General features: G+C 48.2%; 1 protein-coding gene across 2 annotated transcripts in view; it reads right to left on the reverse strand.

Annotated features, from left to right (window-relative positions):
* ASTN1 (astrotactin 1) overlaps positions 1-23,411 on the reverse strand; it is a 305,257-nt gene that overhangs the window by 19,887 nt on the left and 261,959 nt on the right. For both annotated transcript variants that reach the window (XM_034666761.1, XM_034666760.1), the window contains exons 17-20: positions 11,132-11,400; positions 5,252-5,385; positions 1,526-1,677; positions 323-458 (exon numbers count right to left, since the gene is read on the reverse strand). In XM_034666761.1, the coding sequence (XP_034522652.1) occupies positions 323-458; positions 1,526-1,677; positions 5,252-5,385; positions 11,132-11,400 (691 nt within the window). The remainder of the gene's footprint in view (positions 1-322; positions 459-1,525; positions 1,678-5,251; positions 5,386-11,131; positions 11,401-23,411) is intronic.

Genomic DNA, 23,411 nt, shown 5'->3' on the forward strand with positions numbered 1-23,411 from the left:
GGGTGATGTCCACTCTAGTTAGAAATCAGCTACTCCTCCCTCTTCTCCTCTACACGTTCCTTGTTCTTCCATCTAGACTCTATGTCTTCCTCTCTGATGTTAAAGTTAGTTGTTTGTATATTTCCTTTCCGTGTTGCAAGCCCTTTAAAGCTCTTGTCTCTCTTAATCTTCCCTTTCCGGTCCCTAGAAAGTTCTCCATAATGCTGATCAGGGTAAGACTTGATAAACTCAAAATATTTTTCCGAGTTTCTAAAGGGACTCAGGCAGCAAAAAGGAAGGAGCTCAGAGCCTCGGGACATTCAAGCAGGCGTGTGTCACTCACATGTAGATGGTGTCCGGTTCCAGGCACCGAATGATCAGAGAGATGGTGGTGAGCTGCTTGTCTGGCACCTGAGCAGGCATGGCACAAGGAGACTTTGCTCCAGAGATGATGTCGTCCACAAAGCTCAGCACCGTTTCTGCCCCAGATGGGGGGGGGAGGGGAAGGAATGGAAAAGGCCATGAGAAACAGTGCCGGCCAAGCAAGGAGACGGCATCAGTTCAACGAGAACTTAACATTAGAACTGCTTGGTCCTCAGTCTTCTCAAATTCCTAGTGGAGAAAAAAGACCTAGAAGGAATTGTCTATTCTGTTTCATGTTTAATCAATTTAGAGTCATTTGTCCGGAGTGAGTCCAGACTCAACCACGGCAAGATGTACACACATGTGTGAGCTCTTTCATGAAATGTTCTTGGCAAGGGCAGGGACCACTGCCCGCCCTTCGGCCCTTCGCAGTACCTTTGCGCACAGGGCCAGGGCCCCGGGGGAAGCGGGAGGCAGCTCTCCATGACGGAGGGCCGTGCATATGCCTCCCAGCCTCGCGGACCATTTCGGCGGAGCTTACTTGCCCTGCACCAGACTGAGGACGCCTCCATCCTGTGGGGGACCACACTCACACGTAGGATTTAGGGATGATTTATGTTGACCTTTCCCTACATGTAGGCAGCAAAATCCTGAGGCCTGGAACATTGTTCATGGGGTGTTTCCACTTCTCAAAGCTTCCCTCTTCTAGCTGGACCTGGCAACTGCAGAGTTTGCTTTAGGACAAGACACGGGCTAAGCACATCTGTTTGCGCATGCTTTTGCCCAGAGGGGGGTTATTAGCAAAGGAATTTTTTTTTTTCTCTAATCATGGCAGTGGTTAGCACAGAATTGTTTCCTAATTGTGGGCTAGGATAACTAGTGTACTGCATTGTTGTTTCTTTGTGAGTGTGCCTAGAGGCAATGAAATGGACACCTCTTTAATAAACAAAAAGAAAAACAAAATCAAAACAAGACTTTGTCAGATGCTCACCATGCAAAAACTCTTAAATGGGCGAGATGGCTGTTCCTGCTTCCCCACCTCCCCCCACCCTCTACCCCCGCTCCTCCTGCACTGCCCTTGGACACCAGAGACCTGGAGCAAAGGCTAGGAGGCAGGACATTTTTCTTTTCTCTTCTTTTTACCAATAGATTAACAGGAGCCCATGAAGTCAGAGAGGCTCACCTGTCTCCACTTTGGAGTGGTCCATCCTGTCAGTGACCTTTTCTTGACGGATGAGGTAATCTACAATCTGCACCCCGATCGGAGGCTCTGAGTGTTCCCACTCCAGGACCACGAGGGTGCTGCTGGGCTCATGAACCGTGGAGAGTCTCAGCCTGGGTGCAAGACAGGAAGAGACATGGCATGGGGACCCTGTTGAATCCTGCAATGCTCTTCTGATACTGGCCGCCTTCTCAGCTGTTACACCCTTAAGTCTTCCTTCTAACCTTTCTCAACTGACCACTGGAACGATCTCTCTGAGAGCTTGTCTCTTTCATCAGAGAGCAATGGTTCTTGAAGATCCCTGGAATGTGTATTTTATTACTCTTAAGTGCCTGTTACACATTGGGAACTCAACATCTGTTTGCAAATAAATAAGTAGTTGAGTCAAAGATGAATGAGGACCTACATCTTATAGGGTCAGTGGACAGGGATTTCTGGGTGGTCCTATATAGGGCTTGGAAATACAATTTCTGGATTTGCTCTTGAAAATAAGAGAATGTGCCTACAAAGCTCATACCAAGTTTCCCTGAGGTGGTGTCTGGGAGAGCCCTGCATTAACAAGGCCAAGGTCAGCTCAGTTTCCATAGCATTACCAGAGTCTGCCCCGTGGGGGAAACCCTGGCTTGCCCTCTTGCTATGCGTACTAGCATACTTTCTTCCCGACACCTTCTGCTGGCTGGCCCTCGCAACAGGCTCTGTTTAGAGGCTATGCTCCTAGGGGGCTTTACAGGCAAGAGAAAGTTGACCACATGTCAAGTTTTCTTCACGGTGATGTCCTGTGGCTGCAGACTTGGGCTCTGATTTCAGGTTCTTTCTTTGCTCTTGGGTTTCTTTGAATATTCTGATTCTTGACTTCAGTTTTTCTTTGCCTTTTCCAATTCAGAGTCTTTTGCCTTGCCATCTCATACGTCTTTGTGCCTTGCAAAGACTCACTACACATTATTGACGTTCGTGGTGTGGATCTCCTAATTGTCCAAGTGGTTTCAATTTGCTGCCTTGTTCTGACTTCATAGGTGTATCTCAGATTTCTCACTTGCTTCCAATTCCGGGTTTCTTTCTAGACCACTGGCTAGTGGGGATTTTCTCGGCTCCTGCTCACTCCAGTGTCCCTCCGTCTCACGCATCCCTGCCATTCACTTTCATCCTTAGTCCCCATATCTCATGACCTCCCATAATCATCAGCCTCTGCTCTCTACTCAGCTCACAGATGCCTGTCACTGATCTCAGGAGGTCACTGTGCCAGGGGCTACGGATGGAGCACACGAAGGCAACGGTCCATTTCAATTCAGCAAATGTTTGTTGAGCACCTATTATGTATCGGAATGTGCTTGGTGTTCAAGAGGCAGTGGTACACGAGCCAACCCCAGCCCCTTCTTTTATGGAGGGGTCAACAGACAAACATACAATCATACATGTGATTATAATAATGTGTGATAAGAACTTTAAGAAGAAATCACGGGAGGCTGTGGGAGCAATAGCAAGGAATTCAACCAGTGGGAAAATAATGCAAAACACATGCCTTTAGTGGCTGACTATGAAGGAGTGCATACTTTGTGTATGACGTGAAAGATGGGACAGACCCAAAACAGTGCGGATATTGACAAATTCATTAATTAGAGTCATATGCTGAGTGCTATTTTGAAGAAAAAAAGCATTAGGAAGCTTAAGTAAGTAACTAAGCCTTTCTGAGAAGTCAGATTCTGTGAAAATGTGGACCAAAGCCGGCCTCTACTGAGAAATAGCAGCACGCATGATTTACATAGATTCGTGTAAGACCAGAGTGCATTTCTATTTCCAATTACCAAGAAACATTCAAGAAACTAAGGTCCGCTACTAAAAGAAGTGATTAAAGTTGACAAGAGAAGTGAAGTCCTTAATAGATGTGCCTGTTTATGGAAATTTAGCCCAATTTGATCTTTAGCAATAACATATAGTAAACACAGGTTTAGAAAGGAAATCAGCCCTGAGACATCAATGGTTGGATCTTGTGTCCACCCGATGGTAACTGTTTAGTGGCTTCAGTGTTGTGTCAAAATTCAGGTAATTTTCTTAGTGGGTGAATCCATCTAGAAAAGCCATCTGCTTCTAGTGGCTCCCTTTATACCAAAAGAAAGGACTTTGACTAAGAATGAGCTTGATTCTCTTTTGACTCAAGAGATCCAAGTCATGGCCGTAAAGAGCAAGAAGCCAAGCGCTGGGGTATCTAAAACTACCCAGAGAGAGAGGGCATGTAGACAAAAGAAGACATTGGTTTGCGCTGACAGTCTACTGTTGTGTTCTCCTCTTTCTCGGTTCTCTTCCTGGTCAGTCCTGGCTCTTTGATGCCCAACAGCACCTCCCTGCAACAGGCCGGAGGGCAGCATCCACACGAGCAGCCTCTCACTTGCTGGTGTCCTCCTGCTGGCTCGCTCCTGCTGACTCGGCCCTCCCACTCCTGCAGGTCCTGACCCTCCCTTTGGGCTTTCATCGCCTCACCAATCCATGGGGCCATGCAACTCCAGCTTTCTGCCAGCACTCCTTACTAGACCCCATACGTCTGTGCTTCACTCCCAGGGCAGATGCCATAGTAGTGGCTAAGCGGGTGTCTGCCTCGGGCCTTAGCCCGCCAGGATTTACAGGGATTTGGCCAGTTCTGTTCAGCCTTCCCCAAAGGCAAAGAAACTGGACATGTTCATCCTGAACCACCTTACCAGCCCTTTTTACTCTGTTCACCCCTCAAATGCAGATAGCCCCTAATGCCCGTCTCCGACCCTCTCTTACTTATTCGGGAGTATCCTTTCTCATAGCTATGGTTCCATTGCTCATTTCTTTGGGGTTGATTTAAATCTTCTTATCTCTAGTGTCTATTTCTCTAAACCATCTTTCTCTCTGACCACTGAACATCTCGGTAGGACTACCCTGCTCTATCTCCAAGATGAGTCCAACCAGACACAGCCTCCTCCTCAAACCTGCATATCCTCTGATGCTTCTTTTCTCAGATGCGGCCTATTCGTCTTCCCAGCCACCAGGGGCTGAAGTCTTAGGTCCATTCTCAACTTCTCCCTCTCACACCTGCAAGTCACCCACAATGCCCCGTTGGTTCTACCCAAAGTCATCTCTCCGTTGTGTCCTCTCTACGCTATCATGGCTGAGATCACGGCCTCTTAGCCGTGGTAGCTCTGCTCCCTGTTTGATGACCTTGGAAAAATCATTCAGCCCATCTGAATGCATTTCCTTGTCTCTTAAACGGAAGGGATAGCAATACCTAATGATTCCACACAGCACTGCCACCCAGGAAATGTGTCGTTGGCCTAGTAGTGTCTCACTACCGATCTCTCACTTACTCCACTGCAACGTCAGTTTACCCCTCTGATCTTCTGGCCATGCTGTCCTACCCTCTCTACCTTCAAGGAGAAATTCAAGTGTGGCCTTCACCATCCCCCAAATTCAGACTTGACCATTCCCTTTAACACTTGACTTAAACTTCTCCAATAATTCTTATCAAACCATGTCTTCTCCTATGACCCTCTGTGTGCCTGCCTCCCCTAAGATTGAAAGCTGGCTGAGGCCAAGCACTGTCTCGTGTTTTTCTTCCTGTTCCCCGGCCCCCACCCCTTTGCTTTGTAACAAGTGCGTGCTCTGTAATGTGTATTTGCAGAAATGAGAGAGGTGAGCACGTAAAAGAGAGGCAGAGAAAGGGAGTCATACACAGGCTGTGGGAGAGGCGCACAGGTGGGGAGTCCGTCCACTCCAAAAGCCGTGGAGTCGCAGCGACACCAGTCCTCGATGACATCTCCAGTCCCTGAGCACCAGAGTGAGCTCATGGTGGCCTCCTGCAAGAGCTGCAAGAGAGGGCAGAGGGCAGAGTGAGTGTCCAGGAGCCAGGGCTGGGTCACCACAGTCAAGAGACAGAACCCAGGCTCTGCTTGGTTCTAGATGACTTCCAGCCAGTATGCTGGGGCACCACTTCACCATTTTTGGATCTAAAACTCCCATCCCAGGAGACCAATTCTGGGAAGCTAGACCTCGTAGGACCTCTCTGGCGCTGCTCTCTCATTAATGGGCCAGTTCACCCTGTGGTTAGGGCGATAGCCTTGGAAGCAAGTCTTACTTCTCCCTCCTTCTCCATCCGTCAGTCCACACCTGGGGCCCTAGCAACAACAACCTCTTGACCATCCACTGCCCTGACCCCCCTTCCCCTGCCCTGAGGCACGTGGCCCTTTCTTAAACGCCTCTCTGTGCACACTCATCTGCCCTCTGCACCCTGCCCAGCACAGCCTCTGCTGCGTTCCTTCCGCGTGTACCCCCCGTGCAGTATGTACGCAGATCTGCCTGGGGTTGCGCTTGTGTGTGAGGCCTCTCTTTCCTGGTAGAAGGTGGGAACAGCACAGCACACAGGTGAAGACCTGCGCTCCAGAGCTGTCTGCCCTGGGTGAGGATTTCAGCTCTGCCACTCACTGCCATGTGACCTGGGGCAAATTAGATCAACTTGGTTTCCTCCATGGAAAAATGGGATAGAAACAGCACTCTCCTCATAGGGCTGTTGTGATGATTATATGACATAATAGACGCCAAAGGGCATAGCTTAGTACCTGTGCTGTGCACGCATTAGTCACATATAAATAGTACACCAGTCATCAATAAATGTCAGCAATTATTATGGTGTTTGAATGACAGGCTTGGGTCTTATGTGGAAGCATACAAATGCCACAGAGCACAGAATAATTCTTCACATACAGTGATTTCACAGCAGATATTCCCTATTCTATGAAAGCACAAAAGGATAAAATTAGAGTAGTCAGGGAACAGAACTTGAGATGGGGCAATTCCTGACGGGCACTGACCCCTCAGTGGGACCCTGTTGCCTCAACCCCAGCCCAGGGATGGGAAGAGGGCACGTGACCAAACACTCTGGCCGAGGTCAGCTTTCTCTCCGGGTCAGCTCACCATCTGCAGCCTCTGCTTTTCCTGTGAGTCTCTTTTCTCTGACCCACTCTTGTCAAACCCACATAGAAACAGTAAATTAGAGAAATGAAGCAGCCATCTTGGAAAATTTTAGAGCAAAAAAATTGAAAGGGGGGTGCAGCAGGAGGGAGGGAGGAAGGAAAAAAGGAAGGAAGGAAAAGAAAAAAGAAAAGAATAAGGAAAAAAAAAAGACAGATAACCCTACAAAAATCGAAATGTCCAAGCTGAAAGCCAATACCCCAAGTTACGTTCCTTCAGAACTTCACATAGGCCATTCTTAGGTTAGAATAGCTGAAATAAGGGTCCATATTGACCCCTCTCATACCCTTCTACCCCCAGATTGGGAGCTTCTAGGGAGCAGGGACCAATTCTTCATTGTCAGTATAATATATGTGTAGTTTTAGAATTTCAAGGCCCTTTCAGGGCTAACACTGTGGTTTGAGCTCCACGGTAAACAGGATTTACAGTGGAGGACACGTAGAGTCAAAGAGGTTAGTGACGGGGTCGGGGTCACAGGCTGGTGAGGGGGGGCCACAGCAGAACTTGGGCTCCATGTGACTGATTCTCTGCCGGCTCCCAGCAGGAAGCCCGGGGCACCATAGGTGTTCACTTCATGCTTTGCTTGACTGAACCAAATTCAAATCAAAAGTACACTTTCTTAAACTAGGAAAACTGACTTTGGTTGAGAGAGTTGGAATAAAGAGGACATTGTGGCTGCCCACTTACAGTCTTTTTTTTTTTAAAGATTTTATTTATTTCTTTGACAGAGAAAGACACAGCCAGCGAGAGAGGGAACACAAGCAGGGAGTGGGAGAGGAAGAAGCAGGCTCCCAGCAGAGGAGCCTGATGCGGGGCTCGATCCCAGAATGCCGGGATCACGCCCTTAGCCGAAGGCAGACGCTTAATGACTGCGCCACCCAGGCGCCCCCCACTTACAGTCTTTAATCCATAATTACTAGCTAAGCGCCTGTAAGGGTCTGGTTCCTGGGCTAAGCATTAAGGGTACAGTGGTGCATGAGACCTATACGGCCCCTGCCCACATAAGTCTTGCAGTCAAATAATAAAGAGCCGAACAAATGAAAGTTACATAAGTAACCCAATAACTAGGAGTGGTGGTAAGGGCTCCAAAGGAAAAGTTTGAATTGGGACAGGAGGGACAAAGAGGGGGGAGAGTCTCACAGAGGGGTTTGGGAAGGCCTCCATGAGGATGTGTGTTATCTGAATTGGGAAGGATAGATCAAGAGGTATCTGGTCACATAGGATGGGCAAGTGTTCCAGGCGGAAAAACCAATATTGAGATGACTTGAGCCTGGGTGAAACTTGACCTCTAAAATCAACTGAGAAAATGTTCCTAAGAGCCTAAGGGCAAAGAGGTGCTCAGCAAGTGGCAGGGGGCCAGTTATGGAGGCCGTGTGGTCCATGGTAAGGGGCGGTGTCACATTCCAAGGGCAGGGGAAAGCCATGAAAGTGCTTTAACCAGCGGAGCAACATGATCAGATTTTCAACCCAGAGGAGTAAGGACCAACACTTATGATGACAGACCTTTCTTCAAAAACTTTAACTTTCCACCTTCGGTTCACACAATTCCACAAGTGCCTACTTCCTGAATCCTGCGCTATCGGTAACTGCAGAAGGTAGGATGGGGCAGAAGAGGGAATCAAGAAGGAGCCCTTTTGGAAAGGAAGAGAAAAAGAATTACATTTTTCTTGGTATCGACACTGTGGCGGGCATTGCATGGGGATCCTCATTTGTTATTAGTTTAATCCTGATTCCAGAAAAGAAATAAGGATTTTCCCATTTTTGTTCTTTTTTTGTTTTAGGGAAAACAGCTGAACTTTCAGGCCAAGTTCACCTGTCTGTTCATTCCTCCATTTATTTATTCCATTCATTTATTCAGCGGAGTGCCAGCTATGTGTCAGCTACTGCTAGGCACTGGGATTCCATAGAAGAACGAGTGCTTCTTAGAGTCTATAGGACAAATATGTAAAAAAATGCGTGAGAACTCATGACAGCTTCAGAAGATGTAGGGGCACAGACAATGGGAGCCACTTGAAGGAATAGGGGCTGGCCTGGGAGAATAAGGGAGGGCTTGTCATAGCTGTGGATGCTTGAGCTGAAACCTGGAAGTACTGTCATAGCAGGAGTTTGCTGGGGGCAGAAAAGTTGGAGAGGCCATTCCTGGGAAAGAGAGTGACAAGTCTGAAGGGCCAGATGCACAACAGAAAATGTGTTGTGTTTAAGGAGGTACCAGGAGTTAAAATTTAGAGGATAGAATATAGAGTGGGCACAACCTAACCATGTAAGGGACAATGAACTGCCCTCATCATGATATGCTAAGGACTTTCTGCAGAGCTACTGAATTGGCCTGCTGCAACAGGATCTGATGTCCATATTGGACAGAAAACTCTGACTGGTCTCACAGGAAAACCAGTAAGAAACTACTGTGACAAGAAGATGGTGGCCTGCTATTATAGTGGATGACTGTGTTGGGGGTACAATCACAGCAGGATGGATTCAGTTTGTAGTCCCTGGTGATAGACACGAAAAGTCAGGGAAGCATACTTGGCCTCGAGCTTGGGCAACTTGGTAGAAGAGAATCTCATTGACCGAGACTGAAGCACAATGGTAGCTGTTTGGGGTAGAAGATGTTGGGTTGGAGACCCCTCGTGGGTTATAATCACTAGACTGAAATATGGCATCATAGATGATCTAGTCCAACAGGAGGAGGCCAAAGAGGCCAAGAGAGGTGAGACAATTGGCCCCAGACCTACCAGAGGGGTAGAGATAAGAACACACATGGAGTTTACTGGTGTCATGACTTAGCACCCCTTTTCCTTTGCTTCTTCACTCATGTCTGCATTCTTTGTGGGAAAAGGAAAATTAGAAGGAAAAGCAGAGGAACAGAGAGGATGAGCAGAGAAGACAGAATATGTCTAAGGAATGAGAGAGAAGAAACATGGGATGGTGATGGAAGCACCTCGGGCCACCTTGTATATGTGTTCAGAAATTACAATGTTCAAATATGGCCAGATGGACGATCTCTCCCAACCCCTCTCGTAAAACCAGTGCAGGGAGACAGGGAAGCGCCAAGGTCTGGCAAGTAGAAGATCCAGAGAGGGAGAAGCTAAAGACACAAATTCCTCCAGCTTCCCCACTTTACCCACGATGCCCCTGCAGGACGCCGGAAGTCTTTGTCCTCCTCTCCCTCCCAGCTCTTCTCTACTCTGCAGCTTTGCACGCCTTGTCCCATAGGGCGGTGCTGTGAGTCTACTCCCTGCCTCTGCTGGTCCGGGGCAAGTGCTCAGGAGCTCTTGGGGCACCAGCTGCAGCAGACTTGGGTGCTCCCAGAAGACAAAGTGGGGCAGGTAAGGGCACTGGATTAAAGCCACTGCAGCTTTGGGTCTCCATGGTGACATCAACCTGTCCTTCTCGTCATCCTTGCAAGCCCCCCTTCCATGGTCTCTTCTCCCCAGCTCTTCTTCCCCAGTCAGTTCCACGAGAATGAAAAGAAATTCATAGGCCAAAGGAACCATTTTCCTTTTGTTCCTGTGAGGAACCTTGTTTTCCAACACTCAGTGAACTATCATTGGCAAAGGCAGAAAGGCGAAAGCAGCACACACATGCAAAAATCCCTCCTGGTCTGAGCATCACCTAAGCTCAACATCACCACAGCTCAACAACTGTGACACACCAGGTGTCCCTTAAAAGAGGAAAGAGAAAGCAATTATCATCCTACATGAATGGGCACAGGTCTCAGGCAGGTAAGGAGCTCTCTGCCCTGCTACCTTGTCCCTCAATGTCACCTTTGCCTGTAGTGTCAGAAGCCCCACACTCTGAGCTTTTGTGTTTTTATTCTTGTCATTGTCATCATCGTTGTAGTTGTGTGTGTTGTGACCGACTCTGTTCTTTCTCTCCTTGAGGAGATCAGAGAGCTAAGGAATGACCTAAGCCACTCCCTGTCTCTGCCACAGTTCTCGTTCATCCCTTTGGGTCCATTCATTTTCTCATAGTATCTTTGGAAAGGGAGCCACACAGGGAAAGGAGGGGTGGTTGGGACATGTCATGACCTCGCAGTGTAATATAAGGCAGAAGATTTGCATGGATGTGGTGTTTTGTGGTCTTTGTTCTTAGAATCAGAGCCATGGACAGGAAACCATCCCCCCCAGGCTAAGATCAGACCCTTCCCTTTGGGACCTATACCTGATGCACTCCTTCTGTCCCTGCTGCAGCCAGTCCAGGCTTGGGATCTGTTCGGGGAGCCAGCCTTCCCCCATAACTGTCCCCTGAGGCTTTCTGAACAATGACTTTGGTGACTATGAATGCCACGCCTCCTGATCCACCTTCTTCCTCCCAGCCCTTGTTGCTCAAGAATCTACACAAATGCTGAGTTGTGACTCGGGCGCCATGACCATGGGTGCTGTGTATGCACTGATGTGACTTAATATGCAAACATGCAAATCTAAGCAAATTATGTGTCTGGATTAGCTAAACAAAAAGTCTCAGTATCCAAATTCTAGCACGGAGCTCAACTACACCCTGTCACCACCTCCCCCCAAGACCATTTGGAAGGCCCTCTGTTGTTGCTGATGCTTCGCTGAGTCCCCTGGGTCCCAGGCCTCTTACCCTCTGGGTCTGGTTGTTGGTCACCAGTTCATAGATGGGGGCTGCTCTGGTCACCTCCAGCAGAACTGGCTCAGCAGGAGTGTCAGGGCTGGATGTCACATGACACAGGGGGCAGGAGGAGGGACATCGTCCCTTGCTCTGGCATTCCATGCGGACTCCAGCTGCCATGCGCTTGGTGCCAGACTCTGACAGGCTGGCGATGTATTCTGGGAACGTCAGCACCTTGGGGTCTCTTTCCCGCTCCTCTGACTCGTCGGATGGGGAGTTGCCTGCCAGACACAAAGTGAAAAGGAACAATGAGGCAGGCAAAAGAGCAAGGTCTTGTGTGATCTCCTGGCCCCTGAGTGCTGGAGTCATATCCTAGGAATGTCCCAGACACGTTAGGGATGTGATTCTGCCGTCCCCGTCAATGTGGGGAACGCGTCCTCCCTGTAACCTATTAGAGTTGGAAACAGCCCTTCCAAATGTGAGAGCGGTGGTTTCCTTTTGGAGACTCCTCAGCTGCACCAATCCCCTCCGAGGGATGCGTCTGCCGTGTCTGTGACGATCTACGACTGTCGTCAATAATCCAAACAGTAACAACAGGGGGCATTCCAGGGCTCTGCTTCTTCCACCATAAAAGGAAGATATTCAATGTGCCTACCTCTAGCGTGTGATGAATACATGGCAACAGAGTGGCCAGTGCACGTCCAGTCATCATCATGAGAATTTTAATCATAACTGTAGGTGAGATTTACCTAAACTACGAAGTGAGATCTGTTGCAGTCCTCCTTCAACCCTTACAAGAATTCTCTGCCTGCAATTCTACTATTGCACCCATTTTATGGAGGAGGAAAGTGAGGTCAAGAGCCTTAAGATGGCACAGCTAGTATGCTGTAAGCGCTGGGATTTGAATCCAGTTTTGTCAGCCTTTAAGTCATTGGGGAGGAAGAGGACTTTCCTGCCTCATGATTCATCAATGCATGGAAGACAGGAGGGAGTTTGGGCACTCCACAGCACTCCAAAGAAAGGGATTTATAACGCCCTTGATTGATGAGTGAAAGGTAGTTAGAGAAATTCTTGGTTTATTTTTGGTGACAAAGATGAGGAATGCCTAGCTGAAAATAAGTAATACTTTGTTCCCTGTGGAAGAAAACACGGCTTGGTATTTGTCTTCCAGGCCTTCATGATTTCCCATCTAACTTATTCATGCTAGATAAAGATGGAAGTACAGTCCTCTGACCAAAGCCCTTGGGCTCTGTAAGAGATCCCAGACCCGTCATGACACAGCTACAGGCCCGGATATGAAACAATTTCATGGAGACCACTGGGCTTCTGGAAACAAGGGGCAGATACAGAGCATTCATTCTGGTCCTCCTGGACTTCTCAGGAATGTGGCACTTGATGGGTGAGATCTTTGGGGGATATGGCTGGAATGGTTTGCAAAGAGGTTTCAGAAGGTGACTGTGAGCTACAACTCACTGATGTTCTCACAGGGTTCTGTCTGGTAGGGTCCAGGGAGCTCTCTGCTCTTCTCCCTCATGTTTGCTATGAGCCCATTTGGAAACGTCCTGCGACGTTTCAACACGGTTGTTTCCCAGACGAACATCCTCATTATGCGGATGAGGCATCGTCATCCAGAAGCCACACTGACACAGGACTCCTTCTGCGCAGTAACGCAGAGCACTCACTCTGTGACTGTAAGTGTGAGATCTAATTTATTTCACATTTGCTATTTGTTTAATAACAAACCCAGAGTTGAACTGAAGACTTTCCTAGTTATAAGAACTGCATAACTTGCACCCACCAAAGCGAAGAATGATGTTATCAAACAGGAGGCCCAGGAGCCCACACCAGCCAGCCCCAGAGTCACTCAGAGCCACATGTAAATCTTGACTGACATTCAGGTTCAGGCACCTGGTCAACCCCGTGGCTGGGAGTATTTGTAAAGTGAGTTCAGTCTAGCAGGACTCTCCTCACCAGCCCCTCGCCAGGCCTCCATCTTCTTCAACAGGCTCTAAGGACCAGCCAGAGACAAGTGAGGTGAATGAGGTCTTGGATTCTTGAAATGATCTCTAGAAAAACAGGCCTTCTTTCACTGGGAAAGTGAATGAAATTAAAAAAAAATCAGAAAAGACACAGTGTTTCTTTTCAAGGCAAAGTTTAAAAAATTTTTCTGTGCAAACCCTGCCAGAAAGCTTGAGGGTCTCTTGGAGGACCCTCATGACTCTTACAGTCAGAGGCATTTCATCAACCCACAGCGGTCCTTGCTGAGAAAGGATTCAGCCTGGGCTGGGAGAGAGTTCCCATGAAATGACCACTAGATGGGGATATCAAGTCTAAAATGACTTCTGTGAGAGGAAGTATCTGCGATGAATTCTGTGTGGCCACTTTGGCACTACAGAAAAACGAACGGAGAAGTAATACCTGGCTACTTTAAAAACGTTGTGGTACCATTTTTTCAATGAAATAGTAAAAAATTAATGAGTAACATAATTCTATAAAATGGATCCCAAGGAGAAACACACAGAGACAGAAAATTAAAATCCCCCTGGATATCCTTCACATGGAGTAAAATTTACTTCAAGGGGAAAATAATATGCCACCAAATTCCTTTTCTTTCACCTTTAATCCCCAAATACCCAGGAACTCCACCCGCTCCTCCCACCACACACCCCATACACATCCCTGTGTAGGACGCCGGCCCGTTCTTTACTTCGGTGGCACCGTTCTGACAGAAAGATGCGGCCACTAGAGGGCACTGCGTCCCCAAACACAGTGGAGCTGAGCGACCACCTCCCAGCCCTCCAGCGCTCCATCATTAAGGCTTGCACTTGCTGTAAACATTTGAGGGGCTGTTCCCTGGCGGGTGTCTTCTGACTATCACAATTAAAATCAGGTTCAGCGAATCCCCCCCCCATATTCTCCAGCCCCGGATAGGTGCAAGGTTAGGGAGAAGAGAGGCATGGGGAGGAGGATGCAAAAGAAGATGGTGGCAGACCTCCACACTCTTCTTTTAATCCAGAATCCTATTTTCTTTCTCCTGAAAATATTCAGGTCCTCAGAAAGCGGGCCTGGGTTCACCTCCAGACCCCTCGTCATGCGGTACGGAGCTGTCGCGAGAGGAGGTGGATTTATACAGAGGTTATGAGCAGGGAACTCCCGAAGCCATCCATCCAGGCTCCAGCAAAGAATAGAGTTGTGTGTGAGGGAGAGATTTTTCAAAGAGGAAATGCATTTTCCATGTGCAGTTAAAGACACAATTGGGAAATACTCCTTAAAATGATGGAGTCCGGTGGTGAAAGCCCAGATAAATCTCCCTTTGCCCAAAGAGAGCACCTATAACCAACATGTCTGTGGCAAGTGAAAGAGCAGTTCAAATCCTAAAAGCTTCAGGAGAGTTGATCTTTGACATTTGCTTTTAACTCCCCCTCAGTGTTGGAGTGGGCAGGAGAGAGGCTGGTGTGTGGAGAGTCATAGGGAGGAGACCCCACCTCATTTCCTTATGGTTCAGTGGCTCCCCTCTCCATGGCCACTCCGACTACAGTCCGTAGGTACTTCTTGCCTCTTCTGCCCTCTAGACCCTGAGTGGAAACGCTCTATCACTTTAAGACACTACACTGTCTTTTAATAAAACGAATATGCTATTTCAACAAGTTACAGAGTGTCTGGACATAAGAAAGAAGCTGCAACTAAAGTCTTAAAGGATTAGAATTGGCAAAGGTGCCTTTTGGTCGAGAACACCCAGGTGTGGCCCCTCTGATCCCTGTTTGCAGAATTCATCTCCTTGCTCTCAGGGAGGCTTTGGAGTCCAGCCATGACACTTAGCTTTCTTATAAGTAGAACAACAGCCAACCTGGAATGTAGTTAACAACCCCAAAACTGCAAAGCATTTTGCAAATACAGTTTGCTATAAATAAATGCCATTTGCTTTAGGCTAAATCTGTATCCTACAGCACACAGTGGATGAATTTCCCCAATAGAATATTGTGGAAGGAGAATATTGGCATCCTCAACGTTCAGAATCTCACTGTGGATGTGCCCATGGCCTTAGGTGTATACATCCTGACCCACCTAGACTCAGGAACTATACGAGGATGATGAAAGTGACTGACCCACCCTCATGCAGGGTCTGCTTTGCTGGTAGGAACTGGCAGGTCACGGAGGTGGGTGAGTTGTTATGAGGTAAATTGGTACAATTCCTGTAGGATTCTGGGACTGCTTAAAACTCTCTCCTGAGTTGGTGCCCAAGGCAATGAGATGCTAATGACATCACAGCTAGAACCACAGAGGTAGTTCATTAGGAAGCAAAGAAATCAAATGCAAACTAATTAGATCCCGGCTCTCGGAGACAACTTAGGATCTACGGGAAAGAAAGCCTGACATGGGGTAAATGCAGCACGGCCATGGCCGACTGCGACACCCCGCCTTCCATCCCCTCCCCAGCCTACCCCTGTTCACACAGGTGTCCTGAAGTTATCTGAATTCACACTTCCACCTGTGTGCTCCGGCTTGGATCAATGTCTCAGGATGTTCGGTCGTCCTTGGACAGAGAGGTTCGAGTCACCCTGGATGACTTAAACTGAACTCCTAGCCTTGCCATAAAATAGTCTCTGAGACGTGAATAAAATACAGTGTGATGGATTAATAATCAGGGGAAAGAGGAGAGGGCATGAACTGGCCACTTCTCTCTACTTCTCTATAGGAGACAATGAGTGTTTGGGGCCAGTAACTCTGTCTTTATCTGGGAAACTCCTTTACCTAGTTCAAGTGTATCCGTAGCCATCATCTCTCTCTCTCTCTCTCTCTCTCTCTCTATATATATATATATATATATATACACACACACACATACAGAGGGTATATATTTTTGGGGGAGGGTAAAGGGGGAGAATATAATAACTCACTATCATAGATTTAAACTTTAAAAACAAGTCCAACATAAAGAATACAACCAAAGCATTTGTAAACAGCTAGCCCCTTACTAAAGCTTTAAACAATGAAGCAGCAAGAACAAAGCATTATTCCAACAACTGCCAACTCTCTTGCCTCTAGCCAGGACCTCTTCCGTGAGTATAACAGAGCCTCATTCGTAGCTTGCTTGAAATCCACCTGAATGTCCAACAGGCACCTCAAACTCAACGTGTCCCCAGCTGCTGCGGTCATTCCTGCACACTGTCCCCAGCAAGCTGGTCCTCGCCGGACGGTGCTAAGTCCGCAGAACGCACCGGCTTCCTCGTGGCTCAACACGGAAGTCGTGGCTTCCTTGCTGGTTCGCCCTTGCCCTTCCAAGCAATCACCCATTCTTCACATCCTTTACCTCCTCGAACCATCCACTCCTCTGCTCGTCCACGGCTGCCCCCAGGGCCCAGCAGCTTAGAGAGTGAGGTCTGAGTCAGGCAGCCTGGGATTGATTTCTGCCCTTATCCCTTGTGAGCTGTACAATTTGGGGTGAGTTTCTTAACCTTTCTGTGCCTGGGCTTTCTCATATGTAAAAAGGAGATAATAACCGAACTGATTTAGTAAAGCTGTGGTAAAGATTAACTGACATAATCCATGAAGAGAGTTTCGCGGTGCCTGGGATGGAGTGAGTACTCTCTAAAGTTAATTCTCACACTGCCTGTCTACTTGCCTAACCCGCCCACCAGTCACACCATCAAATGGGCTCCTTGGGGGCCAAACTGTGTCTTGTTCTTCCAGTGTCATAGCCCACAGTGCCTAACAAGTAGCTAATGCTTTCGACAATTCATTAAGCAAATATTTATTGAATGCCTACAAATGTTTGTCAAATTAATAAATCATTCATAATGACTTGTATACAAAGTGATGAGGTACTAACGAGACAGGCTGGATTTCAATTCACTTCCCTCTTTGCTGTCCTGGGTTCTTTGGAGATTTTTCTACTTTTCTCCTAAAAACAGAAACATCAATCCAGAACAAGTTCCCCTCCTTTCAGGTACAAATATGACCTGGCTTGAGAGTATCTAGTTGCAAAGATTCGAGGAAATACTGCAGAAGTACCTCTTGCGAATTGTGTAAAACACACACAGGCATCCCAAAGGTTATTTATGTTGGGGATGGAGGACGTAAGCTTAAGAAAAGGAGCCGATTGTGGCACCGAGGAGCAGACGGTGGTGGTTCTCCTGTGACTACTCAATGTGAGAAAGTTGTAGCCACTAACGTCACAGAGGGGCTAAAGGATCTGATTGGTGTTCTGGGCCATGAGCACCGAATAGCAGCTGAGGTGGGAGGCACATCGCTGTGGGGGTGTGGGCCGCTCTGGGAGCTGAGCGACAGCACGTGGAGGGGATTCCGCATGGCATATCCCACTTCCCCAGCAAAAAAGGACAGTGGTTGTAACAGCAAGAGTCGGGGGACACCTGAACCCCGAGAATGGTCCTAAGGATGAAACACAAAAACCTCTGTCTTCTGCGGTTTTCCTCCTTGGCCCCTGCCCAGCCTGTACACAGGCGCTCACCCGAGTTTCCAGCCGTGCATTCATCACTACCCATTAGCTCAGAGGAAGCACATCTTTGGGGATGTGCTTTTGGGATTCAATACTAGAAAACCACTGGTCCGCGATTGTCCGACACGTTCAGAAACAGTCCCAACTCCATAGGGTTTATGTTCTGTCCTTTCCTACAAATGAATTCACAATTTTTTTAAGAAATCCTTTTGTCAGGATAAATTCTTTATCTTTTGTTCTACAATTAAAGTTTCTGAAACTTCAGATTGAGTTCTTTGGTATTTCTTCGGGAAGTTTCTGGAAATAGCAAATGGTCTTTGTAACCAGGATGAGCAAGATCTCTGGATGTGGTGAGGTCCAGTGTAAATAATTAGCAGTCATCAACTATTCACTGGGCACCTTAGCAAAGCACCATTAATTGGGAGGTGGCAGAAAAGGTGTCTTCTGGAAAATTGAATTTTTTGTTTAATTGATACTTTGCCAGAAAATGCTTACTTTTCCTCCAATTCTTGTTGACATTTTTCTTCTCTAAAAATGCAGTTTTCCAATTCTCTGCCTGCCTCGTGAAGCACTGCCTACCAAGCAGAATTAAACCTCTCCCCAAGGCCCCTCCAGGTGATCATTCTGTTCATCAATTATGACCATGCAGACTTGGAAGCTGTAGGAGATGGAAATAAAATGGTATAGAGACCCCAGAAGGCTTTTAAAAGTTGATCAATAGCATAAGGTTACATTTTCTTAAGATTGTCCCCCCCTTAATGGGCGTGCTGTCAAACAAATAATTGTGTGGTTGAGGCTTTTGGCTAATTAGGCTCATGGGAAGCTGGAGTTTTGGTGTGCGCTCAGCACTTTGTCTTTGCCGAATGTTTTGAGTCCTCTTTGGCATGGAGACGGTTAGCTGAATCACAAACTGACCAGACCTCTGACCAGAACTCACCAAAGCCTCTGTCAGCCTCTGCTTTGGTCAGTAATAGCGACGGTCCATTTAGGAGGAGAGGTTGAGTCCGAAAAGTGGCAAAGCAGCATGTGCCAAGGGATTAATAAAAACACAAAGACAGGCTTTGCCTGGCAGTGACTCCCACTGCACCTGTTCATCTTCAAGTTCGTGTAAAGAGGGAAAAAAGACGAAAGCTCGGTGACCCACCGAGATGCCCGGAGACCCATCTCTACACAGCCCATGTGTCTCAAGAGGATCAAAAATAAAATCCAAGAATTCTGAGTAAGCCCTACAGCTTTTCTTCAGCAATGAACCCTTCTAATCAGCTAGACTGCTAGCCCCCAGTGCACAAGAAGCTACCTGACGTTTTGCTGGGGCTGTCGCGGTTCTCACCCAATGCCTGGCACTCGGTATGCGTTCAACAAATAGGGATGGCAAGAAGGAGAGGGATTTTAGCTCTCTCTGGTCTCTTTTTGCCTGCAACTCCTCAAGTCTGCACCCCAAAGCCTCCTTAGGATTCACCATAGACGCCAGGCCAGGAAACCTGAAGTGTGGAGGGGGGGAGTGATCTGGAAGCGTTTAGTAAGTGCACACGTGTGCCGGGTATGAGAGACTGGGCTGATACCACTGTTCCCCTCACACACTCAAAGAGTCTGTCTTTTCCTTCCTTCCTTCCTTCCTCCCTCCCTTCCTTCCTCCTTCTTTCCTTCCTTCCTCCTTCCTTCCTCCCTTCCTCCCTCCTTTCCTCCTTCCTTCCTTCCTTCCTCCCTCCCTCCTTCCTTCCTGCCTTCCTTCCTTCCCTGTATGTTCACCATGTGCCTCTCTGCTCCCGTCGTCCCTACTAGAAGTAATTCCAGCGGTACTTGGAGCCTGTGTCCAGAGCAGCCTAGCATTATGTCAAACAGATTTGGAATTATACCTTGTCTGTCCTACTCGCCTCCAGGATGGAGTCTTACTCACCTGTGTGTCCCTAGAGCCCAGCACTTGGTACCCCATAGCTGTTTCCTCAGCCTTGGCTAACGTGTCATAAATATAGGGGTACACTGTTGAACACCCCCCTTCTGCAATGTTGACATGATTCCATTTTTTTCATTGGCTTCTTACAGTCCCATTCTTCATTCACCAGACACCATTCATGCAACTCCGTGGGGTGCCCCCAAGGTTTTTGTTCTTATGAAATCCTCCCCCTTCATTTCCTAGGGCTGCCCAAACAAGTCACCACAACGGAGTGGCTTCTAACAACATCAATTAGTTCCTCCAGCTCCGGAGGCAGAAAGTCCAACGTCACGGTGTCGGCAAGGCCACACTCCCTCTGCAGGCTCTTGGGAAGGATCCTTCCTCACCTCCTCCATCTTTGAGTAGCTCTTGGTATTTCTTGGAGACTCTCGGCTTGGAGTTGTGCTGCTCCAGTCCTGGCCTCAGTTGTTCCGTGGCCTTTTCCTGGGTGTCCAGATCTCCCTCTCCCTTCTAAGCACAGCAGTTATTGGATTTGGGGTCCACCGTAAGTCCAAGATAACTTCATCTTAATTATATCGGCAGACAACCTATTTCCAAATAAGGTCACGTTCTGAGGGTCCAGGTGGGCATGAATTTTAGGGGGACAACCGCTCAGCCCACTGCAATGTCCTTAGGCTTCAGCATTGTGGCTTCATCACCCGGTGAGCCCTCCCTTGACCCCTTCATCACCCTTCATCACCCGGTGAGCCCTCCCTTGACCCACCGCCAGTGACGATTCATTTGCTGGGCACTCGGGAGCTGGCCATTCACCTGCTGGACTTCCTCCCAGGGCACCAGGCAACGAGAAGAAAGAAGAAGTGTCTGGCTCCCTCTGCGTCCCGAGGCCCCACTGCAGCTGTGTGCTTCCTGTCAACATCAAAATAAACCTGACATAGAGATTCAGAGTCACAGCCTTCCGGATGTGCCGAGCTTCATGGGATTATCCCTGCTGATTCGCCAGACAGAGCGGTGTGGGGAGGGAGGGGGAGGACCAGGCTTAGAGAGAGGTGAAAATGAGGAACACCTGCGGCATGGCTCTTTGCAAATCTCCATTAGCAGAGAGACCACGTGAGTGAGTGGGCACGCTCAGCGGGCTCCCAGCAAAGAGCCTCCTGTGCACTTGTCTGGAGATTAAGCCTTCCCCCGTCCCCCAGTTCTGTGTTTCCTGTCTGGGAAGCCGAGCTGAGAAGCCAAGCGTGCATCTCAGACCACTCCAGCGCAGAAGTTCCCCGCCTTCGCAGGGCCCTCCCCTAGAAGGAGCCAGGATGGCTCCGGGGAGTAGCCCAGGCCCAAGGAGAGAGAGGAAGCTGGGCCAGAGAGAAACAGAGAGCTCTCGGCCCCGCCGTGGGCCTCTGCTAATGTGGAGGGCTCCACTGGGGGTCTCTCTGAGCTTCCAGTCTGATCCAGCATGGAATGAATGATGCTGCCCTCTACTTACCAGGCAGCACTGTTTCCCAGCTACCGGGTGCCCATGAGTCCCCTTCGCTTTGCCAGAACCATCCCCTCAGGGACACTCTCTGTGTGACTCCTTCGACCTCTTCCTCCATGTACTGGGTCTCCTGCCCTATAAGCTCCAGCTCAGGCCTCGTCAACTCTTTTCTTTCTGGCTTCAAATCTGGACAAGACAAGCATAATCGAGAGAAACTCCTTGACAGGTCTGAAATGGCAGAACTGACATGTGACCAGTCTTTGCCTTGGTCCCACATGACAAGAGCCTGGCTGTGCAGAGTGTGTGTGTGTGTGTGTGGCCAGGATGCAGACATGAGTTACATGCAGGTGGGAGCCTCCTGGGGCTTATGTGGTCCACGGTGGGAGATTCGATGCCTTGCTGAGACACTGTAGAGTCTGGCTTATAAATATCTTTAACTACCAAACGGTCTAGAAATTTTTAATAAAAATATTATTCAATAATAATACTACTCCAACCAGCAAGGGAATGTTGTAACGGTCTCCATTTTCCTCTTGATACTCATCTAGCTTCTGTTTTTCAAATGAATTTGGATGTTAAATCCTTTTGCTGCCCTGACCAATTTATTCTGCAAATTAACTATATATGACAGAACTGAAAGTCCGTTACCACTTAGCTTTGCCTCACTGAAATTTATGCTGCGTCCCTGCCCGTTGGAGCCGCCCGCTTAAACAGACTGTGGCTCCTCGTGGTGATTTGGATTCCGCTGAAGTCCCTCACCTCTTGGTCCTCATCTCTCGAGTTTAAAATGTGCTGAGTGGACCAGGCCCTTTTCACCTCTCAGTGACCCATGCTCTATTCTAAGACACTATGGCCGCTGCAGCTGCCCATCCAGACTTCATCAAACTCTTCTTATGAGATGTGGTTTCACCCAGAGCTGCAACCCACACTGGTCTGTGAGGGAGCCTCAGTGGCTCAGCCTGGCTGCCAGTGGTGGAAAGAACCAGATGTATGGGCAAGCAAGGGTTACAAGATGAAGAGGCTGGCAACGCGTGGCACATGGATGTAATCTCAGATTGTGTTTGACAGTGTGATGACCAAGGCGAGGGACAGAAACAGCGCCATGTCAAGCCACATGAGATGGTTAACTTCTGGGTGACGTGAGTGGAGAGCCACTCTGACACTTGGGAGGGCAGTCAGGATCCCAGGGCACGCGGACACGGTGTCATATCAACAACTGGGAGAGTCTGGAATGGATACGAGAAGACCTGGAAACAGGCTTGGGAGCTCTCTCTCCATATATTTGAAGGGATGTCACACAAAGTGGGATCACATGAATTTCTGTACATTTCAGAGGGCACGATTAAGATCCAAGGAAGGAAATAAGAGGAAATGAGTTTACTGAATCTCAAATCTTCGTTGGGTGCCTACTGTATGTCAGGCAGAGTACTCAGCGCTAATGTACACAGCTACGTCTTTTTATAAGCTCATTTTCCCCGTGTGTGAGGTAAGGAGTGGGTAGAAAAGCAGACACTGATATGACGAGGAGTGACGTTAGAGGTTTCGGAGACGGGCTCTGGGCACACCCAAGAGGAAGTTTTGAAATCCACTTCGCGGGGCTGAGGGAGACTGAAGGAAGACTCTTGATTCCTTCAGGGACAAGTTTTATAAGGACTTACAAGTGATACAGAGTAAGATGGGCAGCCTGGGAGACAGTGGGCTCTGGGCTAGTAGAAATGTTCCCGTGGAAGCAAGACAGTCACTGTCAGGGACATTCCAGCAGGGGGAGTGCTTCAGAAGGGCTCCGAATCCCCTTTAATAGCCAACTGTTAAACTTCTATTAATTCTGCAACCTCATCTTCTCCGTCTTCCACTAAGTCAGTGGAGCAGCAGGGCCGGGACGTGCATTCTATCCGGCACACCAAAATGATTCTGACTGCGGATAACACGGCAGTCCTCAGATAACATGTTGGGATTCACCAACCTAAACAGGAATAATTCATTTTACAAATATTGTCAGAACACTTCTTACAAATTCTTCAAGTCACCCTAATATGTAAAAGAGATAAGAGTGGGGAATGGACTCCTAGGCATGGGGCATCATTATTGTTTGGTAAAAATAAACAACTCTATTGTTTATGGAGCCATTCAAGCATCTACTCAGAGCCCTGGGGTGCAAGCAGCCTAATTTGAAAACTACTGATTCAGACTCTGATGACATTGGCCTGAACTGTTCCAGAAGTAACTGAGCGTGCTCCCCAGCCGAGAGGACCGCGCACTGACCCTGAGAAGGAGAACGCCACCAGCAGCAGCGTCCATCATGGGCCATCTATAGACTCTGCTTCCTGGATTTTGTCAGACAGAAAGCACTGTGTGGTCAGTCCTACTTAGGCGGTAATGAGAAAAGTCAGGAAACTTTTATACTCTCGACCAAGAATGGATCTACTCAGTCATGCGAGTTCATCTCATAGAGAAAGGAATTGATGAAAACGTG

This window comes from Ailuropoda melanoleuca, chromosome 8, assembly GCF_002007445.2.
Source record: "Ailuropoda melanoleuca isolate Jingjing chromosome 8, ASM200744v2, whole genome shotgun sequence".
NCBI lineage: Eukaryota > Metazoa > Chordata > Mammalia > Carnivora > Ursidae > Ailuropoda > Ailuropoda melanoleuca.